Genomic DNA, 25,154 nt, shown 5'->3' with positions numbered 1-25,154 from the left:
AATAAAAGTAAGAGTTAGTAAGACTGGCCTAACTGCTATGGTGAGGCAGTAATCACTCGTTGATGAATTCTTTTTCTTTATTTGTTGTTTAACGTCGTTTTCAACCATTCACGGTTATATCGCGACGGGAAAAGGGGGAGATGGGATAGGGGAAAGGGGGAAGATGGGATAGTGCCACTTGTCAATTGTTTCTTGTTCACAAAAGCACTAATCAAAAAACTGCTCCAGGGGCTTGCAACGTAGTACAATATATGACCTTACTGGGAGAATGCAAGTTTCCAGTACAAAGGACTTAACATTTCTTACATACTGCTTGAATAAAAATCTTTACAAACATTGACTATATTCTATACACGAAACACTGCTTAATATGTAGGTAAATGCACAACAGGTTGTGAACAGAAAATCCAAAAATGTAAGGTCTTAAAAGCGGGGAAGTTTGAAAAGGGGGGGAGGGGGGGACCTAAAATGTGGCGATCATAACAACCGGCATGGGTGGCCGAGTGGTAACGCACTTGCGCTCGGAATCAAGAGGTTGCGTGTTCGACCCTGGGTCAGGCCGCTATTTTCTCCCCCCTTTTCTAACCTAGGTGGTGGGTTCAAGTGCTAGTCTTTCGGATGAGACGAAAAACCGAGGTCTACATTGGGGGTGCACGTTAAAGATCCCACGATTGACAAAACGGTCTTTCCTGGCAAAATTGTATTCTTTCTTTATTTGGTGTTTAACGTCGTTTTCAACCACGAAGGTTATATCGCGACGGGCAAAATTATATAGGCATAGCTAAAAATGTCCACCAAATACCCGTGTGACTTGGAATAATAGGCCGTGAAAAGTAGGATATGCGCCGAAATAGCTGCGATCTGCTGGCCGATGTGAATGCGTGATGTATTGTGTAAAAAAATTCCATCTCACACGACATAAATAAATCCCTGCGCCTTGAATATGTGCGCGATATAAATTGCATTAAAAAAAATCAAAACAAAATCCCTGCGCTTAGAACTGTACCCACGGAATACGCGTGATATAACTATAAGCCTCATATTGATTGATTGATTGATAATTTATCTAACAAAGTTCATTCTAAAATCTTCTTCAGCGTTTGATTATGGAGAGACTAAATCCTCAGTTCAGATGTGGTCTTAACTCCTTGTCTCCCAGGTACGGATATATCCGTACCCACTCATATGGCTCTATCTGACCAGGTATGGATATATCCGTACACACAGTCACTATGTACATTGCATCTGTTCTCATTCGGCACATATCCGCATCCTGCTTAGACGGTTAGCTTCAGTCGCTTCCTGTAACGTTGATCTAACGCCAGCATTCTAGCCTGTTGATACACAGTTTCTACAATTCTGAGTGACCTGCTGCAGCACAGCTGGTCTCGGCTTAAAAAATCTTGGTCAACATAGATGGGGTACAAAGTGTTATAAAATAAAGCGTCCTTCCAAAGTCGATGACAGGTCCCCAGAGAATTCACAAAATTATATGGTACTGGAAGCCTTGCATGGCGACGAAAAAGATGTCCACGCCTACATGAAGAAGTATCCTTCACGGCTTCAGCGGAAACAGTCGGCTGGGGATGAGGACTAATGGTGAACCTATGTAAAAAATATAGACAAGAACAAAAACATGTCAATGGGAAAACAAAGAAAGAAGTAGAGAAGGACCTCCCCACCTTAACACAGTGAAAATGAAAAACACATGTGAATGTACTTATGTTTTAAATCCCCCCCCCCCTCCAATTAAGACCAATTATCCAAGATATTTTTCAGTCCTCAAAGGAGAATTTCACTGTTCTCACGGAACCCTCAAGAAAACTGAGCTGTGCTAATATATTATATAACTGCAAACATCCCTCAAATTCAATATTGCAAGCCACTATACATTCCTCATAAAGGCACATTCCTTCATGCTCACGTGTGAAAACTAACATAAGTTTACAAGTGTGTATCTATTTATAATAATAATAATAATAATAATAATAACGGGCATTTATAAAGCGCCTTATCAGAAGTTCAAAGCGCGTGACAATACATGTATAAAAAATTCATACAATCACTGTCAGATTCAAACAACACATCATGCACATCTCACATCCCCAGACTCTATGCTAAGGCCAACAAAACAAAATAGTCTGTTTACGGTATCCCAACCGACCCCACCTGTATCTGTTCCTTGCTGTTCTCCAAGAGACACCATGGTGCAGCAAGCTGAAGGGTGTCCTGTCGTATTTCCTCGAAGTTGTAGTAGGCAACCAGGTCAGGAGCAGGAGGTGGGGGCCGACTGACCTGCAGCAGAATTCAAATCAATTAGTCAAGTCACTATGACATATCTTTATTGTTATCGCCACACCAACCCTAAATTTTTCCTCCCATACTGTACAGGGTCCCCACTGCTTTTTAGAAACAAAATTCCATGACTTTTCCATGACTTTCCATGAGCCTCAATAACATTTTCCATGACTAGATCCACAGGTCGCCATTTCCGAACACGCAAACTTTTTACGTCTTGTCACTGCCAGTTTTGACACTGGCTTGCTTTGCACTGAATTTGAGTAAGTTTCTACGCAGTGTCTCTTCGACAAGCAAGTCAAGCATTTGCTACGCAGTCAGATTATCGGTAATGTTTGCTGGTCCTGTCATTTCACTAAACTGGACCAGCCACTGTTTGTATCCATCTGCACTTTCGTAAATTCCGTTTCGTAACCGTCACTGTGACTTGACGAACTGTCATTTTTTTCACCGCGATACACAGTTCATTGCGAAGATCTTCCTCGGTAATTCGTTCCAATTCCGCATACTTTTTGTTGTCAAGAAACAACTCGAAAGAAAGTTTCAAACTCATCATCCTCCATCTTGCTTGTCGAAGCGCTAAAGTACTTTATCGATGCAAAAACAAAAGCAGAAAACTTCGACGAAACCGACTCAAATGCAGCGCAGACGACACGACGAGATAACGGAAGGAAGTGAGCCTCGCTTTGGCTCAAGTGCCATTAAAAATACCGTTATTCTCGTATGCAAATACGAACGAGAAGTTGGTCATACGAACAAGCCTTGTGCTGGAGACGCAAATCGCGGGGGGGGGGGGGGGGGGGGGTGGGGGGGGGGGGGGGGGTGGAATGGCTGGGCAACGAAAATCGCCGCTGGCGTGCTAAAGGTTAATTTTTCTTTCTTTCTTATTTTTTTTAAATTCCATGACTTTCCATGACTTGAATTGAAATTCCATGACTTTCCAGGCCTGGAAAATTAAAAATCAAATTCCATGACTTTCCAGGTTTTCCATGACCTGTACGAACCCTGCTGTATTTGTTATCCTGAGAGAGAAAAATCCATGTTGCAGACTCAACTGGAAAAATTCCCTTCTCCATCATCTAGTGGACAGAGCTCACATGATTTCAAACAAATCTTTTTTTAAAGTCACATACTTTGTGCGACAGTGTTAGTTTACTGCAACTGTAATTTATAAATAGCAAATTAATAAATATCACTTATCACTATCAGATAATCAGCTAAATGCCTGGCAGATGACCCTCATTCAAAGTGAGTCGTGGCTAAACCATGAAACTAGAAAAACAGGTTATACAGTGGAACACCCCTTTTAAGACCTCCAATAATCTGAGAAAATTCAGTCTTAAAAAGGAGGGAGTCTTAAAAGGGGGGTAATTTTACAGAGGTTATGAACAGAAAGTCTGAGAAAACAAGGTCTTTAAAAGGAGGGAGTCTTAAATTGGGGGGTCTTAACAGGGGGGTTCCACTGTACCACAATAAAAATCTCACACTGACAGCGGACAAAACCTGAGAAAACACCCAGTATACATCGGTACTCACAAAAGAGTTACAAGTAGCATCTCCAGGAGCCGAAATCCCAAGCCCTTGATATCTGCACGTTTAGCATATTGTACCTGGAATAGTATGAAGATAACATGTCATTGTCACCGTCAGAAAATCACTACCGGGTATATCAAAATTATCAATATCATATGATTACTTACTAAAATAACTTTATGAAGTGATCTAGCACTGTCAATGGCAATAGTATCATGACAGTTTGACAGTGAGATTACGATTAATCATCCTCATTAACAAATAACATAGATCAGTTCTAATGTAGTACCTGTTTGTAGTGAACTCACCAGCAGGAGTATTGCATGTATTAATTGCGCATTACTGAATCCATGCACCCACATAGTCTCTTACTAATTTGCAAAACCATAATCATAATGACTTCAAACCTCTGATGAATTACATAACTCATTTATGAAGAGTAGTTAATACTAATAGTTGTAGTACAAACCCAAGTTTGTGTGCGTGTTTGTATGTGTGGGTGGGGGTGTCGATGGGGGTGGGGGGGTGGGGGGGGCGGTTACCGATGGTTCACCCACAAAAATGTACACTTACTAAGTAACACTTAAAGTAACTATTTTCAAAGCTTCTTGCTTACCTTGGAATAGTGTCAAGCAGCTTATGTTGTGTCTAGATCAGCCATCAGATCTTCACACTCAGCGGGGTCAGCCTGCACATGCTGCAAACTGGACATGCCTGCAATTCTTGAGTAACCAATCTGTTGTTGCGGAGACAACGGAACCATGCTCAAGTCAGGTCCAACTGAAATAAAAGCATATTGTTAGCTGATAAATGATTTGGTCAAGCAAAACCATGCGGTATTTTTTTAATAAAATATTTAAATTTAGGCAAGCGATTCACAGAGCGCAGCGCGCTGTGCAGCGCGGCAATTCGTTAAATTTATGTATAATACCTCGCTGATGCAAAAATAATGTACTTATTAACTATTTAGCATTTAGCTGGTCATTCAAACCATAGCTTGTTTAAAGCTAGTAGTAGCAGAAGTATTTAGTACTAGTAGTAATGATTTAGTAAAATACTACTATAGTAGAACTCGAACTCCTATTGCTAGTAAATTACTAATTAGTGCACACAAGAACAACCATGGCAGTTGGCAATGGCACTGGCAGAATACGATCAAATATCATTATTAGTCTCACCATGGGTTGACGTCCCATCAAAATGAATCACTGAATGAATTAGGGACTGAATCAAACTTCAGAGACATCATTACAATTTTTCACAAAGACTGATTTTCAGCAAACAGCCATGTTTACCTGTACAAATGTATCAGTGCTATCACTATGACTATGAGTATGACAGTGTGGTAACTGGTAAGCTTAGTATTTGGTTCGAGCACAGGCGAAAGGTATCGTCCACTGGACCACCAGACTACTTTCATACTCATAAAAAGTTGTGGTCCAGTGAAGGATTGAGGTCTGTCGATTGACGTCATCACCTTGTGCGTACCCGCCCCTGGCGGGCAGCGCGGCGGCTAGACAGTGCAAGCAGTTCGCGGTGCTGCACTTCGATTTCGACATTTTACTAGGCTTTGGCGAAAATGGTGAACACCTGTTGCGTGAACGGGTGTGCTACTCGAATCAATAAGGAACCCGACGTTACCTTCCATCGAATTCCGAAGACTGATCTGACAAGGGGAGAAAAAATTCGCGAGTTGAGTGAGAAGAGGAGACGAGCATGGATCCAGCAAATCAACCGCAAGACTGTGACTGACATCACAATAAAACCGTGGACTCGAGTGTGTTCAAAGCATTTTGTGACAGGTATGTACAATTCATATCACTTTCAAACGTTATATGCACGCTTTGATAAGTCAAATTGTCTTTGCTTTGTTGTCTGACTGCTGTTGTTTCCACAAGACTGAAAAGAGGTTTTCCTGTAACAGTTCCCAGATTGAGAGAGAGTGGGAGACACTACACAAGGTTGAATTTCAGTCACAAGGGATAATCAGATATTGTTCCTGTTGTGTGTATGTGTGTGTGTGTGTGTGTGTGTGTGTGTGTGTGTGTGTGTGTGTGTGTGTGTGTGTGTTTACCTAGCATTGTATAGATTGGTTGTTGACAATTAAAATGTGAATTTCTTGTTTCAAAAGTGATGTGGTAGTGGTAGTTGTCATTTACTCCAACCGAAGACTTCACATCAAATGCAGTGATCTTTTGTTTTCCAAGATATCTGGAGGACTAAAACTAGAGTAGGCTATCTACTGCACAAGACATTCACTGTGTGTTTTAGATTGATATTTTGTGTTGTATTCACTTTTAACTTGATGCAAAAGAAATGATTTTTTTCTCATGCTTTGCTTGCATGCAATCTGTTTTCAGGCAAGCCTGCTGAGCTGTACGATGAGTCACACCCGGACTGGGTTCCATCTCTTGACATGGGGTATAACTGCAAGAATGGGGACTTGGACAGGTATGAGCGTACAAAGCAGCGACAAGTCCAGCCTGTGCAAGCCGAAGCTGAACCAGAGCCGTCTGCAGATGGCGTGATTGAAATGAGTGCTGACAACGAGGACAGTGAGGAAGTTACAAACAAAGCAGCTTCTGGTGATGTTCTACAGCAGGTTTTTCTGCAGCTTGAGAAAGACAGAAGACTGTTGCAGACAGAGAAGGAAGCAGTGGTTGCAGAAAATAACTCCTTGAAATCCGAGGTTCAAGCTCTCACTGAAGAGAACATGCACATGAAGGAAAAGCTCGCATCTGTCACTTGGTGCGAAGACTCTTTTCGTGACGATGACAACAAGGTTAAGTACTATACAGGATTACCTAGCTTTGTGTTGTTGATGGCACTCTTAAAAGAGCTGTCACCGCACATTACTACAGGGCCTAGAACAGCCACTACAAAGTTCCAGCAGTTACTGATGGTCCTCGTGCGTCTTCGCCTCAACTTGCCGATTCGTGTTATTTCTGACATGTTCATTCTATCCGAGTCTACTGTATCCAGAACTGTGTTGAAAATGATTGATGTCATGTTCGATCGTCTGAAACATATTGTCAAGTGGCCAAACAAGGATGAGCTTTGGGGGTCAGTGCCGTTGGATTTTTTGCACTCGTTTGGAAAGAAAGTGACAGTCATTATAGATTGTTTTGAGATTTTCATGGAAACACCATCGAGCATGGACCCGAAATGCAAGACATTTTCTCATTATAAGCACCACAATACCATGAAATTTTTGATAGGTATTACACCACAGGGCTCAGTGTCATATGTTTCAAAGGGGTTGGGGAGGGAGGACTAGTGACAAATTTCTCACTGAAAACAGTGATTTCTTAGATCACTTGCTACCAGGGGATCTTGTTCTTGCTGACCGCGGGTTCAACATCAGTGAAAGTGTAGGTCTCAGGTGCGCTGAAGTCAAGATACCAGCTTTCACAAAGGGCAAGAGGCAGCTGTCAGCATTTGATGTTGAAAGCACCAGAAAACTTGCTCATCTGAGAATACATGTTGAGAGAGTCATTGGAATTATCATGCAGAAGTACCCTATTCTTGATGCAACCATTCCCGTCACATTCCTTTCCAAATCAGAAGGAGACCAGTTCTCAACTCTGGACAAAGTTGTCACAGTTTGCGCTGCCCTGGTAAACCTCTGCCCATCGGTTGTGCCTTTTGATTAGCTTCCATTGCCAAGCATGCGTCTTGTGATTTTATCACAGGAGGGACAGAAAAACTGTAGGAGATTTCAGTGTGTAAAGTAAATCCTGCCACATTTGATGTATTCAGGTTGTACTCATCGTGTTTGCATGATACAGTGTAAATTGTTGCTACTATTGTAACTGGTACTTGCAGTGTACACACATTAGGTGTATGATGTGGTATGAATCAGGTTGTCGCTGTTGCTTTGTAATTGTAATGTGCATTATGTGTATATCATATATGAAGTAGTGATCATGTGAATGTTTTGAAAGCATACTTTTAGAAAAGGATATATAAAATCAGCCAGGTGCAAGGCTCACATGTTAATGTCATTCTTTTTTTTAATTACTGGTGTGGGTATGACTGTCACTGTTCAGGATATGAATGAGATGTCAGGATGTATCTTCAGTGAGTAAAATCAATGTCTTCTATGTTAATCAATGCAGTTACACATACACACACAAGATCTCTCGGACAAGCACCACTCAACCAATAAGATTGGAACAATCTCACTTTTAGAATTAGCAAGAAGACTGTATTATTTTGGGCAGAAATGGATACAGTAACACAACAACTTCGTATAAAAAAGACACCAACCCACATCTTTAAAAACAAAACATAAAACGTTGAATATGAACTAGTCATTTACAAAAAGCAGGCTCAGGAGGACATATAGCACCACTTGGGTTGATATGGGATCTGTTACAGTGTTAGGCTATCTTGCATTTGAACAGACAAGTTATTACAGGCATGCATCCTGACACACACATCATCTGACACAAGCTTGGCTCAACTGATAGTGACATACAATGTTCTCGCCTACACAAAAACAAAAAAATGATTCATAAAGCAGAAACCTACACAATCATACATTACATTGGGGTGTGCACGTTAAAGATCCCACGATTAACAAAAGGGTCTTTCCTGGCAAAATTGTATAGGCATAGATAAAAATGTCCACCAAAATACCCGTGTGACTTGGAATAATAGGCCGTGAAAAGTAGGATATGCGCCGAAATGGCTGCGATCTGCTGGCCAGTGTTAATGTGTTGTGTAAAAAAAATTCCATCTCACACGGCATAAATAAATCCCTGCGCCTTGAATATGTGCGCGATATAAATTGCATAAAATAATAATTAAAAAAATAAATCCATGCGCTTAGAACTGCACCCACGGAATATGCGCGATATAAGCCTCATATTGATTGATTGATTGATCATAGATATAATGAGAATTCACATACACAAAACAGCTTTGAAAGGGACCTCCTAAAATCTGTGTTCCACTGTACAAAATTTAGCTTTCGTTGTCAGTTATTTAGTTTGCTCACTACAATCTCATAGTGACACTCTTTTGCGTTAATAATTACAACAGGACTTGTACTGTAATGAAGTGAATAAAAGGAACTGAATGCGGCAGCAGAAATATGTTATGTGGTCACTATCTGACTCTGAGCAAAAATTATGAAGGTTGTAACGCAAGTATTAACAAGCAACTAGACACACAGATATAGTACAGTTCACGCTATTGCAGGGCTGACCGACATCACATCTGATGATGATATTCTAACTCAGTTTCTTTTCTTTGGGAGAGTTTTCCCGCTTCGCTGGAACTGAGGCAACTGTCTGCACTCAGGGCAGTACCACTGCCCTTTCGGTTTGGAGCGAATTCCAACGCAGAAGAAGTGGAACCACTCCAACTTGCAGTTCTCATTGTCACATGCAACCATATCATCTTCATCCTCGGTTATTTTGCAAATGCAGTACAGCTGCCCCTCAGTGCTGTGTGCCTGTGATGCAGCTTTGGTGGGCGATGGGAGAAGAACCTGGGGGCGTGGCTGAGAGAAGAAGTGAGCGACTAGTTCAGGCAAAACAACAGCAGAGAAAAACTCTGTCATCTTCACAACAGAATCCTGCCAAAAGTCGGCATCAAAAAGCACTCGCTCAACGTGTAAGCCTTTCTTCGTCCAAACGACAAAGTCACAAAAGTTGGTCTCAGACAGAGCCATCTGTGTTTGGACTTGCATGTAGTATGGGTGGTGCCTTTTCAAACCAATAACATTCTCCTCTTTCCCCAAGCAAAAGTTCTTTTCCTGGCAGGCCTCGTCTATCGTCAGGTCTGCTTTTGAGGCGGGGCACTTCACTTCGAGGCATCCTCTTCCATGGCAACGACAAACAATCATCCCATCAGGAGATGCACCAAGAGTTGGAAACATGGGGCGAATGAACAGGCCACATGGCTCCACACCGAAGCCCTCGTGGTCATTGCTGACAAGTGCACGGTATTGTGCCACTGCTGTTGCCTCTTTTTGCTGCCCCCACTTCATGGCAGCTGACTGGGTTTTGCCATCTGGGCCACAAATGCTGTGCAGTAGGCTCAATGATGGTTTTGTTGTTGTTGTGTGGCAGACCTGGTACGCCCTCGATACTGTGATCCTTCCGGCACGAAGCCTGTGCCAGAGCCTACACTTTGCCTGGGCACGCGTCTGCCTCTCAGCCAGGATATCTTCCTCCTGGCTGACGCTCAAGTCCATGTCTTTGCATTTTGCCAGGACAAAGTCATAGGGCTTTCTGCTGAGTTCCTCTTGGAACAAATCCCCAAGAAACTTAGGGTATTTGTTACGGTCAGACACATAGTCCGATTGAAATTCTTTCACAAGGGAGAGAATGACTGGTTTCACGCCTGTCACAGAGAACTGAATTGATTCGAAGAACTGCATCTTTTCCTCCTCAGTGGGTGCTGGTGTGTAGACGCGTTTTCGTGGGCCACGGAGTTGGCTGGGGGTCCCATTGATGTCATCCTCCATGCGCCTTTTGCGTGTGGCACTGGAGGTAAAATCAATCTTCCATCCTTCCTCGTACATCACATTTTTCGCTGATGGGTTGACCCAGTAGGCTGCTGGCTGTCACGCAGTCTGACGGCAACATCCACTGCAAAAAGCAGAGCTGCAACATGGACGCAGCTCTCCCCGATGCCTGCCAGGCAATCACAGTGGGCTGTATGGACTGTGCCGTCTGCCTCCACGATGACCCATGGGTTGAGTGGCTTGTCCGAGATACTCTGGGAGTGGCAGACCTTCAACATAACAAAAAGGAATACTTAACATACAGCAAGAAAACATTTTTAGTGACCTTAAAATTATATCCCACATGTGGCAGTTCTACTGTTTCAGTCTGAAAGCAAGAAAGGAACATAATTTGCGACGCACATGCAGTTAGTTCCATAATTTACAATTACAGCCACACAGATTATTGCGGATCAAAATAATGTTGCTGTGGTGCCAAGAACCACCAAATTAGCCTCCAGGAGAATAAAAGCAGCCACTCACCACCCTTCACACACATTCACACATGAAAAAGACATACAGCGGTGACTAAGTTGACTTTGAGTTTGAGAAAGGTATTTCTTCAGTGGCTTTTTCTAACAAAACAAAAAGATCAACTTTGAAGAAAGAAAAGAAGTAAACAGTTGAGGAGTAAACTGCAAAAAAATAACTGTCTGAAAGACAAAGAAAGAGAGAAAAAACACACGAAGAAAACACATGACAAAAAGTAAACAATGACAAAACGCTGCTCACCTGTGAGGTAATGATTGTGTTTTCCCAACCATGTGGCCTGTGGGTGTACATTTTTTTCACCCAACCTGATGTGAGCTGGTTGTGGGCTCCAAGCTGCTTCATGGCTTTGAATCTTTCTCTTGTGTAGTAGCTTGTACGGTTTACAAGGTACTCGAAAACGTCGCACTTGTCCAAAGGAGGAAACGTCTTGGCGTCGTCCGACCAGTCCTCATTTTCGTAGGGGTCAATGTTCTTCACCGCCGCTATCTTCTGCAGATATCGCCTCTTGCTGACATCATCCAGCGTATCGACATACGGGGTAACTACTTTCTTCGACAATTCGTCTCTTGGCTTCGACATCTCAATGTAAATACGAAAAAACAATGTCTACTTGCCGCTATCGTGCTCACAACTCGCCACAATCTCGCAACACGCTTGCCCGAACCGTGCGTATCACGTGATCCGCAAAATCTCGGTTTCAAGTACGCAATCGACAGACCTCAATACCTTCCGCCTGTGGTTCGAGACAGAGACAAAGTTGAAACTTAATTCGAGAAGCCAAACGGCTGACGAATACTTACTTACGTATTTTGAGCAAAACCCACACCCGTCGACCACAAGTTGATGTCTGCTGGAGTACGTAGTCATAAAAACGTCCATAAAGCTTGGTTTTGAAACGTTTCTTAGCACGAGTTAGATTTATCCGCCATTTTTGATAACATTTTACTGCACTTGGCGCATGCGCGGTCTGCGCGACTTTACCAAACTATCGCCGGTGTAACACGAGAAAATTACTCCCACGAGATTTTTACTCCGGAGTAAACATTTCGTACGAAAAAGTTACTCCCTTTACGAAAAAAGCACTCCCCCATTGCACGAGAAAATTACTCCCCAAGACAGGTGAGTTCCGAGTAAACATTTCGTACAAAATTTTACTCCCCTGACGAATAAATAACGAATAAATTACTTCACCTCAACACGAGCAATTTAACTTCCCATGCCAGGTGTACGATATTTTTACTCCCTTGTCCCCTGTTAGTTCTTGGTGGTGGAAGGGGTGGAAGGAGGGTAGCGCGACATTCGTGTGCGCGAGATCACTTATTGGCATTATCCCTTCGCCCGCATCCCATTTTTGCGTACGAGATTTTTACTGGAAGTAAACAAAATGGGGAGTAAAAATTTCGTGGAGGGAGTAATTTTTTCGTGCCTTGGGGAGTTCTTTTCTCGTACGAAAAGTGTACTCGGAGTAAGAATTTCGTACGAAATATTTACTCCGGAGTAAATTTTTCGTGGAGTAAAAATTTCGTGTTACACCGGCACAGGCCACTGGCACTGATCTAAAAAGAGAGACTGACAAGTACAGGCACCTTATGGTGACTGATAACCCGACAGGCACAACCATGCTGTTGTTGTACGTTGTTGTGTTTTGTAGTTGTTTCAAGTTCAGATGATGAGGCCGTGTGCCAAAAGCAACTAATTAAAAGTGTGTGTGTGTGTGTAAAGCCGAGCGGTGGTAGCTTCGCTTAGCTCCTAGTGAATATGGACCGGCTCCTAATATGGACCACCTCCTGTTCTGAAAAACTAACGGCTCTTGAGCGCTCAAAAAATTTTGTTCGCTGTATTGCAGAAACACAAATCTCAAAACCGTTAGGCTTTTTCTCTTTTTTTCACTCAGTTTGGCAGCGTTCACTCTAAACGGCTTTGCCGCCGAAAACGGACTCGTTTCTGTCCACAGCCAAAGCTTTTATCACACAAAAATTGCTATATATGACAGCTAAGACCGCATTTGTTACATTTTAGCAGGGTTGACCCCGAGTTTTTACCGTGCAAACAAAAAATATTAGCAAGATGTCAAAGTATGTGCGAGTCCCCTAATATGGACCACCTTCAACAAATCGAGAAAAAAAAGCTAAAAGCTATTTTCAATAATTCATTAAGAAGCTTGCTGGAAATAACCTATAACTAGTCCTCGAGATTTAAAAAATAAAAGTCTTCTTTTCGTGGAAGTTGATAATTTCACTTATTTTCACTCTGTTTTTGATAAGCTTCTTTAGTTTCCTGGTGTGCTTCAAATAATGCTCTCATCAACCCGAAACAGATCAATCTAAAGCATATTTGAATTAGACTGACTTGTACACTAAGTTGTATCATGTTATTTTGAAGTATAGGGGGCTTTTTACAGTGATTTGTGAAGGCCGCTTCACTGATCCATATTAGGCACCCAGGCTCCTATTATGGACCATTTGTGATTTTGTCTGTATTTAATTTTTGTTGAATGTTTATCAAAGCTATTTCACTCTAATTAGGCCTAACGGTTAACCTAAGAGAAAAGGACTACCAAACACAAAATAAAACTTCTTCGCAAGAAAACAAACTAGTTATCAGCATGAAACAAAAAGTGGTCCATATTAGGAGCCCTTCCTAACTGTCTGTGTCTGCGTCGAAGATGTTACCGTGAATGTGTTTTTAAAAGACATTTGACAGGACGGCATTCAAACCACACGCACCAGACACGAACCGACGAACAAAATACTTCTGACAACAAAATGTAAAATCAATTAACAAGAGTGTAGTAAGATTCCAAATTGTATTCAGACCAAAACAACAATCATAAAAATATACATGGGTTCTTTCATATGTGTGTGTGTGTGTGTGTGTTGATGATGATAACTAGTTTTAACGTCCTCTTAGAACTGCAACTTGCTTTAGGACAGGTAGAGTTAATATGCTTTATGTGGGGACAAGACACTGAACAAACATGCAACCAGAGAACACATATATGATCGTGTTATAATCAATATATCTGGAAGTCTGTTGCGATATTTCAAAATGGGGATGGAAGTGAAGATTGTGTACGCGGAATATGGTTGGACTGGAGCGGTTTTGTAGGCTTATTTTTTTAATTTTTGTTATGTGGGATATTGTTATATTTTTGGCTGAATAGGTAAGTAAATAGATAACTGGAAAAATAATACAATGAAGAAGAAAAAGCTCGGTGTGAGGAACGGAGATCAGGGTTTTTTAAAACAGATATCCTATTTCAGCCTTCTACTATTGAGAGACACAGGGTGTATGCTAGCTTCCATTGAAGCGTGCAATGTTTATCTAAAAAAAAACTCATGGGGTTTCAGGTTATGTTCGTTGACAAGGGTGTGTAGGTTGCAGAAATCTTGCTGGAGTGATTGGCAGCGGTCAAAGAGGTGTAACAAAGATATAAACTGTCCACATTCACAGAGACGGGGAAAGCCCTCTTTTGCTTCTCTGTCAGCCATATCCTTGCCTCTGATCCATGTGTGTGAGGGGAAGTACGTAGCCTAAGGGTCAGTTCTGTTCAAGAGGCAATGATCTGGTGACAGAGGAACAATATTTCCGTCTGAAGCTCTTCCCGGTTTCTGGAACCATTTTGAAGAGCAGTTATGCTGGTTTTGAGTCGGAGAGAATCACGACTCTTGTTGGAGGTCGAGGGGGGTCATTGATATAGTGGCATGCTCTTAAGATAACGTAGCCAGCATTTCTGCAGTGAAAATGGACACATCCTTGTTGAGTTTAATTTTTTTTTACTTATTTTGAGGTCAGGAATGACAAAAGCACAGTCAGCTTGGTCATCATTTTTTTGGAGCCGTCAGTAAATATTTGTAGGTGATCTTTGTTATTCAGTTTGAGATTATTTCTTTTACTATTGATGAGACAAGTACAGGGTTATCTTTTTTTGTTACACCCAGATCATGATCAGGGATGATAATGGGGGATTCCATGAACCAAAATGGGAAGGGGTGAATGGGAATGTGGGCCATCCTACCTGGGTTTACCCCCACTTTCTTGAAATATCGGTTGAACATATAGTCTGCTAGTGGGATCGTTGCTTCGTGTATTTTGGGTGTTTTTCTTTTTACATTTAGTCAAGTTTTGACTAAATGTTTTAACATCGAGGGGGAATCGAAACGAGGGTCGTGGTGTATGTGTGTGCGTGTGTGCGTGTGTGCGTGCGTGTAGAGCGATTCAGACCAAACTACTGGACTGATCTTTATGAAATTTGACATGAGAGTTCCTGGGTATGATATCCCCGAACGTTTTTTTCATTTTTTGGATTAATGTCTTTGATGACGTCATATCCGGCTTTTCGTGAAAGTTGAGGCGGCACTGTCACGCTCTCATTTTTCAACCAAATTGGTTGAAATTTTGGTCAAGTAGTCTTCGACGAAGCCCGGACTTCGGTATTGCATTTCAGCTTGATGGCTTAAAAATTAGTTAATGACTTTGGTCATTAAAAATCTGAAAATTGTTGAAAAATTATTTTTTTCTAAAACGATCCAAATTTACGTTCATCTTATTCTCCATCATTTGCTGATATAAATACGTTATATTCTGATTAAAAACAAGCTCTGAAAATTAAATATATAAAGATTATTATCAAAATAAAATTTTTGAAATCAATTTAAAAACACTTTCATCTTATTTCTTGTCGGTTCCTGATTCCAAAAACATATAGATATGATATGTTTGGATTAAAAACACGCTCAGAAAGTTAAAACAAAGAGAGGTACAGAAAAGCGTGCTATCCTTCTCAGCGCAAGTACTACCCCGCTCTTCCTGTCAATTTCACTGCCTTTGCCGTGCGCGGTGGACTGACGATGCTACGAGTATACGGTCTTGCTGCGTTGCATTGCGTTTAGTTTCATTCTGTGAGTTCGACAGCTACTTGACTAAATGTTGTATTTTCGCCTTACGCGACTTTTTAGGTTTTGGTAAGAGGCCGAGGTTATTGTGTCGAACTCAGCAGTGAGCTCTTCGTTCACAGCATTGTCAAAAGTACTTGCTCTTGATACGTACTGGGCCGACTTTAGTCTTCTTTCTTCATCGAGGGGCAGCCAGCCAGCCTCTTGATACACTAGTTTGTTTATGGAGTCTTTTGGGAGATCAAAGATGAGTTAGAGTGCAGCCATTTCGGCTCTTATGCACAATAATAGCAAACTAAAGAAGGGGAAGGCGAAACGAAAGGGAGGGTAAAAACCACGCACTTCTTTACTCAAACTTCATAAAACCGACTGTAAAACTAACACCGTCTATTCTCCTTTCTCAATCATTATCAAAATCGATCCTAAAACAAAACAAGTCGCGTAAGGCGAAAATACAACATTTAGTCAAGCTGTCGAACTCACAGAATGAAACTGACCGCAATGCAATTTTTCAGCAAGACCGTATACTCGTAGCATCGTCAGTCCACCGCTCGTGGCAAAGGCAGTGGAATTGACAAGAAGAGCGGGGTAGTAGTTGCGCTGAGAAGGATGGCACGCTTTTCTGTACCTCTCTTCGTTTTAACTTTCTGAGCGTGTTTTTAATCCAAACATATCATATCTATTTTTTTTTGGAATCAGGAACCGACAAGGAATAAGATGAAAGTGTTTTTAAATTGACTTCGAAAATTTAATTTTGATAAAAAAAATATATTTTTATTTATATGTTTTTGGAATCAGAAAATGATGTCAGATGAAGAATAAGATGAACGTACATTTGGATCGTTTTATACATTTTTTTTCTACAATTTTTAGATTTTTAATGACCAAAGTCATTAATTAATTTTTAAGCCACCAAGCTGAAATGCAATACCGAGGTCCGGCCTTTGTCGAAGATTGCTTGACTAAAATTTCAATTAATTTGATTGAAAAATGAGGGTGTGACAGTGCCGCCTCAACTTTTACAAAAAGCCGGATATGACGTCATCAAAGGTATTTATCGAAAAAAATAAAAAAAAATGTCCGGGGATATCATACCCAGGAACTCTCATGTAAAATTTCATAAAGATCGGTTCAGTAGTTTGGTCTGAATCGCTCTACACACACACATGCACACGCACACACACACACACACACACACACACACACACCACGACACTCGTCTCGATTCCCCCTCTATGTTAAAACATTTAGTCAAAACTTGACTAAATGTAAAGAGACAGTATGTATTGTGGTTCCGATAGCTCTTAGTCTCATAGTTCTCACCATGTCTGTATAGTGTATGTATTAGTTACATTGGTCGACTTTGCTGAAATTATCGCCCTTGGCGCCGCGCGGTGTCGCCGCGGTAATTTGGGGCCAGGCGCTTGAGTGACGCACTGCCATTTTGGTACACAGCGTGTACAATGCCGAGTACATGTTGTTGTGTTTACGGATGTTCGAATCGATCAGGACATCTATTTCCAAAGGATCCTAATCGTCGCAAACAATGGGAAACTGCAGTGAAGCGGGAGAAGGAGAAGAAGAATTGGAAGGCTACCAACTGCAGCATTGTGTGCAAGGAGCATTTTCTTCCAAGTGACTACCATGCTTCGGACTTTGGAACTGACGGTATGTTTACATTGTTTTGGTCGCAGATTTTGGTCAGTGACGGAGGCTATTAACGCTTTAACATTCAGTTTGTGGTTCGGGACACACTGCTAAATTGTTCTGTTACGAAATTCACACACTTTACGTGTTTTTACCGGTGTTTTTCTCCCGGTATTTTTAGAACATTGAGTCCTGGCTCAGGATTGCCCCCACCCTGCAATAGTCGCCACCTCTCCCTCCCCTCTCCGCTGTACGTTCACAATAGAAATCCCCTCCTCCCCCCTTTCCCATAAAATAACCTATATAATTATCTTAGTCACTGTCAAAGTAGGGTTGTTGACGGATTGAGGGTACGTTGGCTGGGGCTCATACCCCTGGCAGCTCCAAGCAAGTCAATATCGCTCAATCAAGAGACGTGAAAACTGACAGTGTGTGTGTTTAGTTGTCTGTTCGCTCGTCTGTCCGTCCGTGTGTTCTCGGCCCCGTTTATATTATTTTATTTTCCTTTCTTATAGCTGCAGCGCACCACCAAACGTGAAGTAATTGCCCTGTACAGGGATTTTTCACCGAACCAGAAGAAGAAGAAGAAGTTGTACTTATGAATGTGTTAATTTGCAGGGTTGCCGCGGAAGCAGAAATATCTAAAGAAGACGGCAGTACCAAGCATCTTCCATTGGACCAAAATCAGGACCCCAGCTCAAAACAGCAGAGAGGAAAGACTGTCGAAGCGACGAAAACTCCAAACTGAAAAAAAAGATGCTGAGTGGGAAAGCCTTCATGCAGAGGAGAATGAAAGTTATGAACCTGACATAATTATACAAGATGAAGAATTTATTATTGAAGCTGAAGTGGAGATTGATTCTACTGAAGTCAATGCATCTGACACTGTGGAAAGTAACCCTGCACCCTGTTCTTCAACAGATAGCTATTTTTTCCCTACTAGTAGTACTACAACCAGCCATGAATTTGGACCTCAAGTCGAGACAGTACAAGCTTGCCAAGGAACCAAGGGCATCAACAGTGTGCAACAGCCCTACTTATGTATTGATTCTATCAAACACTCTGACAAATTTGTGCATCATTACACAGGACTTGAAAGCTACTCTATTTTCCAGCATGCCCTTTGGTCTCTGGGTGAAAACATTAACTGTCTCAAATATGCTTATTCTAAATCTTGTGCTTGTTTGTCTGTTGAAAATCAGTTCCTTTTGATGCTCGTTAAATTGAGGCGGCATTACCCACATATTGAATTAGCAAGAATGTTTGGTGTGTCAGAGTTTACTGTGCAGAATGTTTTTGTAACATGGGTAAACTTCTGCTACCTTCAGTGGGGAGAAATAAATTGGTGGCCAGATCGTCATTTAGTAACCCACTTCTGCCCGACAGATTTTAAACTCAAATTTCCTACCACAAGGGTCATTGTTGATGCGACAGAAGTGAGGGTAAAACAGCCATCAAACCCAAGAGCACAGAAAGCTAGTTTCTCCACCTATAAACATGGCAACACAGTAAAAGTATTGGTAGGTGTCACCCCTAGTGGTCTAACATCATATGTGTCTGATGCATATGGGGGTTCCACAAGTGACAGACAGATTGTTGAGCGCAGCCCACTACCCCTTCTTTGTGAAAGTGGGGACTCCATTATGGCTGACAAGGGGTTTAACGTTCAAGACATTTTTGCACCAAGAAATGTACTGATCAACATACCAGCATTTTTTAAGAAGAAAAACAGGCTAGGTGTTGCTACCTTGCAAAAAGACAGAAAAATTGCCAGCAAGAGGGTGCATGTTGAAAGAATAATTGGCATGGCCAAAGTTTACACCATCTGTCAACATAAACTTAACCTGTTAGAGACAAGACTTGCATCCAGAATCATCACAGTATGCTTTTATCTGTGTAACTTCAGAAAAACAGTGGTCAGTCGCTTTGCGTAACACCAATGCCAGTGGATTTGAAAAGGCAAAAGCACCATCTGTATTTATCATTCAGTCAATGAAGAAAAGAAATGTGTGAATAAATAACAGATATAGATTCAGGCAGTGATTTTTTTAATGAATGTGGTGAAGTAGCATTGAAACATCTGAAACTACAAAGTTTTCCTTTAATAGTAGTCATTACTGGCAAAGAAAGGTAGCCTTTTTTTTTCTTCTTTAAAAAGCAGACACACGCACATTCAAAAAAACTTTGAACACTTGAAACAGAATTCCATGGATTTACTTTGAAACTTTACTTCATATTAATTTCCATTTCATCCAAATCCAAGGCATATGCCATTTAATAACAAACAAAACATGCCAAACAGTAATTTCAAATATACTTTAAGAATCTCTATTAGACTATTCAGCTTCACATTGTATCTGCTACCTACAACCACCAACAGGATACAGTTTAACATTGTCTGTGTTCTTACAAGACCCAAACAGTAATGAGATTTATCATTAATAATCATATAACTTATAAGTATCCATTGTGTGCACACACACAATATGCATACCAACTATGCTCGCATACCAACTATGCTCTGTGCATCTCAAAATGCTTTCTTTTTTGGTATAGCTTTATCATTCTTTATTTTAATCTACAGAACATATTCACTGTTGCATGATCAAGGTTTCACGGTGTGTAAATAAATGTGTCATACTTTGAAGAATCTGTTTTGTTTAAACATGTATGCCTGAGGGAGATTTTTTGAATGTGTTTTGTTTTACGGATTGACAATAACATTAGCAACACACACCAACACAATACATAATTTTGCAACCTTATGTGTGTTTATCTTTAAGCAAAATCATCAATCTCAGAAATACTGTAAACTTGTACCATTCTTTGGTGCGTCACCAGATGTCTGTTAAATTAACCCATATAAACTTAACATTGACTTTATCAAGATAACACTCAAAGTTGCAGACTAACTTACTACACACCTACAGCCAGTAACAAACAAACTCTTTATACAAAAAAAAGTGTTTTAAGTATGGGGTGGGTTCAGTATACGTTTTGCTCAGTATACAAAAAAAAAAGTGTGTGTGGGGAAGGGGGGGTATCTATGTGATACACTAACAAGTAATACTTTCAAAACATGGTGATACTATAAATTTTAAGACTGAAATCAACCATGTCCATCACTCCGATTCACCTTGATCGGCCTCAGCTGTTTCATCAGCAACAAAGTCTCTGTACAGATTTGTCTCAAGTAGAGCAAGTTTGAAATGGTTGTCAAAGAACTGCTGCAACTTCTCAACCATTGATGTGATGAAATCATCATCTTTTGGAATTTCCAGTATCACCAGGTCTTTGAAAGTGTACACTACAAAGTATGCTAACTGTGCTCCTACACACATCTGGCCTTGAACTTGGTAGAAATAGTCATGCGACTTTTTCAGTTTGTAGCAGCCTTACTTTTTTTCTAGGTATGGAACATTGTTCTCTGAAATGGGTAGATCTTTTGCACTGAAGGGGCATTTCACTTCCACCACTGACTGTGACCCACCCTCTTCTTCAATAATAGCATCTGGTGACGCCCCCAAGAATGGATAAGTTTTACATACATACAAACCACTGTGGCTGCCGCAAATTTGTGTAGGGCTTTAAATTCGTATTTCTGTCCGTGTTTGATTGAGGGTGCATTGCATGTTGGCTGTCTGTATGTCCATTTTTTTGCTAGAGCTGTGATGTCACTTCTACTTGTTAACTTACACACACGGCCAAAGTTTGAGGAGTGTAGCCTCCTGGTCCTCTCTGTAGCCCACAACAGCGTCAATTTCAACATCAACAATGTAATTAACTTGTGTCTTCATTTGTGCCTGACATTTAGATTTGATAAAAAAAATTATTAGAGTGTCCAGGTGCAAATCTACAATGGGTCAGGTACCTTTCCTTGTACATGTCCTTTGCAATGGTGGTCAATTTTGCTCCGTTGTGGGACAGGTAGGCAGCCACACCTCTCGCTGTGATGATTGGTATCGGGGAGCCCAGGTTGATGTCCCTGTAGAGACTGCTGTCAGGCACTGTCATTGCCTACTCCTTCTCCAGGGTTGTTGTGCTGCCAAAATTGCTGTTTCTTGCGTATGCTTCCAGTCTGGAAAAAAAGAAGATTTAATTAATACAGTATTTTGATACAAATGGAAGCAAAGTACATAGCTGTAATTTTGTTCTCTGTCAGACAGCACAAAAACATATATTTTATTATGGTCATTACTCTTTCAGTTTTATAACAAGCTGCACTGTTGAACTTTCACACCAAAAACAAACGGTTTCCAAGTTGTTTTTTGCAGTTACAAAGTTCACCCCACCCCACTTCATCCCCGGCCTCTCTCTCTCTCTCTCTCTCTCGCCAAAATTGTTTATCAATCTCAACAGTGAATGCAGTGGGATGGGAAGTTGAGATAGATCTAGCTTGATCTAGCTTGTCTCCCACTCGCTGCCCAATTTCTCCGGTCTTTGCTTCTGTTTCCATACTGTCTAATGGGTGTTCGTTGAATCCCTTTCTTTCATAATACATTGATTTCACCTGAAAATGTTTACAACACAACGCGATTTAAAGCAGAATCAGAATGAGAAAGGCAGCGATAGTTTGTCTTGTGCCTGTAGCAGACGACTAGCCGAGATAAACAAATGAGTTTTCTTTCACTTACCTCTCCACAAGATCTTGTTTACGCCCGTCAATTTTGGCTCCTCGTTTCCTACACTCATCCCGAAGATCAGAAAGCTGCATGTCGCCGAATTTCTTCATCTTTGCGCGTAAAAAATCAGCTGCAAGTGTTGTTTTGTAGAACGTGAGCCTAGCAAGCAGGAAGTTAGATTTGGCCCCAGTTTACCGCAGCGCCGCCACGCGGTGGCAAAGGGAGAGAAAAACGGCTAAGCTGCTCTATGTATGATGCTACGCGCCAGTGATGTATGAATGCTATTTATTTTTGTTTTTATCACACAGCAAGCTGCTTTCCTCGTGTATTTTTTATGTTCATTCATGTATTGTACACTTGGCAATAAATTATCTATCTATCTCATCTAAACACGAGCTAAGTAAAACATTATCAGAAAAGGTAGAGCAAGAGAAATCCCAAAACTCAAATTCGAGTCACTGCAGTTCGTACTGTACAAGTTGAGAAAGTTGCAAGTCCAGTCAGTAGCCACCATCTCGGACGGATGTTTCGGGGAGGGGGGGGGGGGGGGGAGTAGAACAAATGCCTATCTGTGGTCCTTCGCCGCTTCGAATTCCTTACAGGTCCCACACACATGGGAAAACGATTAACTCGGCCAGTACCCCAGCAAAAGTGCAAAGGAATATAGAAGAAAACTAAAATCTGACCGCGCTAAATAGTCAGGTTAGAATGACCTACTTTCTCTGCTCAACGCACGGGCAATGCAGTCTCTCGTGTACACTGTACTGTGACAAGGCTCATAATTATAGAGAAAATAAGAGATACCCCCAAAAATATATAAACTGATGATCAGTGTGTGTATGTGTGTGTTCAGTTGTGTGTGCGTGTGTGTGTGTCAGTTCAAGGGGTGTGTGTGTGTGTCACTGTGTGCCCGTGTGTGTGTGTGTGACGGTCAGTCAGTGTGTGCCCGTGTGTGTGTGTGTGTGTGTGTGTGTGACGGTCAGTCAGTGTCAGTCACAGTCTGTGTGTGTATGTGTGTGTGTGTGTGTGTGCATGTGTGTGTGTGTGCATGTGTGTGCATGTGTGTGTGCCGTGTGCAGTGACAGTGTGAATGTGTGTGACGGTGTGTGTGTGTGTATGATGTATGTGCAGTGTGTGTATGTGTGTGTGTGTGTGTGTGACCGTGCTGAGAGAGAAACTAGAGAGAGAGAGAGAGGGAGCCAATAATCGTCTGATTCTGCAGGTTCGGCACCAGGCTGATGAAAACGCAGAATAATCCATCAAAACAACACTCTAACATCAAGTTTTAGAAACCAGAAAAACTTATCGAAACTCCATAGGTTTCGTGGTGTTTTGCGCACTGCTGAAACGCGTTTAACACGACGTGAATCGCCGTGCGTTTAATGTAGCGAAAACGTCCAAAACGCAGACACCCAAACTCGATGTTTTACTGTGTTTTGCAGCCCGCTAAAATCTCAGGGATTTTATTGCGTTACGGCAGTTTTTCTAACTTGATGTGAATCGCACAGGTATAATGCCACAAAATTCAGTTGATTAACTTCATGTTTCATGTTATATGCCACGTTATAGTGCCAAAACGTGACTTTTCGCCCAGTGCAAGTACAAAATAAAGGATAATAAAGCAAATATCGAACTGTACATTATTAAAAACTCTAAAAGAATATTATACATCGGTGCCAAACATTTTGTACAAGGTGAAGTAACTGCTTCTCACTGATCAGCAGAAAAGGCGGATCGGAAAAGGTGGGTCTTGAGGGAGCTTTTGAACTGGGTCGGGGTATCAGAATCACGGACAGAGAGAGGCAGGCTATTCCAGGTTACAGGGCCGATGTAGGAGAAGGCACGTTGTCCTTGAGTTTTCTTATTGCGTCGGGGAACTTTGAGCATTTTTGTGTCAGCAGATGAACGGAGGGATCTAGAAGGAGTGTAGACTGTGAGAATGTCTGTGAGTGCCTGTGGTGCAGTTTAGTTGAAGACGTTGTAACACATACTACTAAGTTTATAATCTATCCTCTGAGCGATGGGGAGCCAGTGCAGGGCACGAAGGAGTGGAGTGGTGTGAGTTCTCTTGGGACATCTAAAAACTAACCTAGCAGCACTATTTTGAACCTTTTGGAGCTTGTTGAGTAGAGTGTCAGGGATGCCGGCAAGAAGAGAATTTCCATAGTCTAGACGAGACAGAACAAGTGAAGTAACAAGAGTCTGAGTGGCCTGTTGTGAAATCCAAACATATCATATCTATATGTTTTTGGAATCAGGAACCGACAAAGAATAAGATGAAAGTGTTTTTAAATTGAGTTCGAAAATTTAATTTTGATAATAACTTTTATATATTTAATTTTCAGAGCTTGTTTTTAATCCAAATATAACATATTTATATGTTTTTGGAATCAGAAAATGATGGAAAATAAGATGAACGTAAATGTGGATCGTTTTATAAAACAAATATTGTTTTTTACAATTTTCAGATTTTTAATGACCAAAGTCATTAATTAATTTTTAAGCCACCAAGCTGAAATACAATACCGAAGTCCGGGCTTCGTCGAACATTTCTTGACCAAAATTTCAACCATTTTGGTTGAAAAATGAGGGCGTGACAGTGCCGCCTCAACTTTCACGAAAAGCCGGATATGACGTCATCAAAGACATTTATCAAAAAAATAAAAAAAACGTCTGGGGATATCATACCCAGGAACTCGCATGTCAAATTTCATAAAGATCGGTCCAGTAGTTTAGTCTGAATCGCTCTACACACACACAGAGACAGACAGACACACACACGCACGCACGCACGCACATACACCACGACCCTCGTCTCGATTCCCCCCTCTTTTTAGTCAAAACTTGACTAAATGTAAACAAGTCGCGTAAGGCGAAAATACAATATTTAGTCAAGTAGCTGTCGAACTCACAGAATGAAACTGAACGCAATGCCATTTTTCAGCAAGACCGTATACTCGTAGCATCGTCAGTCCACCGCTCATGGCAAAGGCAGTGAAATTGACAAGAAGAGCGGGGTAGTCGTTGCGCTAAGAAGGATAGCACGCTTTTCTGTACCTCTCTTTGTTTTAACTTTCTAAGCGTGTTTTTAATCCAAACATATCATATCTATATGTTTTTGGAATCAGGAACCGACAAGGAATAAGATGA

The 25,154-nt window shown here is 41.3% G+C and overlaps 1 protein-coding gene and 2 long non-coding RNA genes across 3 annotated transcripts; 1 reads left to right on the top strand and 2 right to left on the bottom strand.

Annotated features, from left to right (window-relative positions):
- Positions 1–3,901, bottom strand: LOC138957484 (uncharacterized). The gene is made up of 3 exons (XR_011453043.1): positions 3,835–3,901; positions 2,170–2,295; positions 1–1,605 (listed from the first exon to the last, which is right to left on the bottom strand). It is a non-coding gene; the product is annotated as an uncharacterized lncRNA (long non-coding RNA).
- Positions 3,902–17,191: 13,290 nt separating this feature from the next.
- On the top strand, positions 17,192–20,032 carry LOC138957485 (uncharacterized). The gene is made up of 2 exons (XM_070328604.1): positions 17,192–17,403; positions 18,001–20,032. The coding sequence occupies exons 1-2, from the start codon at positions 17,199–17,201 to the stop codon at positions 19,314–19,316; spliced, it is 1,521 nt and encodes a 506-aa protein (XP_070184705.1). The 5' UTR covers positions 17,192–17,198; the 3' UTR covers positions 19,317–20,032.
- A 1,106-nt stretch (positions 20,033–21,138) lies between these two features.
- LOC138957486 (uncharacterized) lies at positions 21,139–22,257 on the bottom strand. The gene is made up of 2 exons (XR_011453044.1): positions 22,017–22,257; positions 21,139–21,460 (listed from the first exon to the last, which is right to left on the bottom strand). It is a non-coding gene; the product is annotated as an uncharacterized lncRNA (long non-coding RNA).
- Between the last annotated feature and the right edge of the window lie 2,897 nt (positions 22,258–25,154).

Source organism: Littorina saxatilis, unplaced genomic scaffold (genome assembly GCF_037325665.1).
Source record: "Littorina saxatilis isolate snail1 unplaced genomic scaffold, US_GU_Lsax_2.0 scaffold_263, whole genome shotgun sequence".
In the NCBI taxonomy this organism is placed as follows: Eukaryota; Metazoa; Mollusca; class Gastropoda; order Littorinimorpha; family Littorinidae; genus Littorina; species Littorina saxatilis.
The sequence above is the reverse complement of the archived record's forward strand: the minus strand, read 5'-3'. Positions and strand labels throughout refer to the sequence as shown.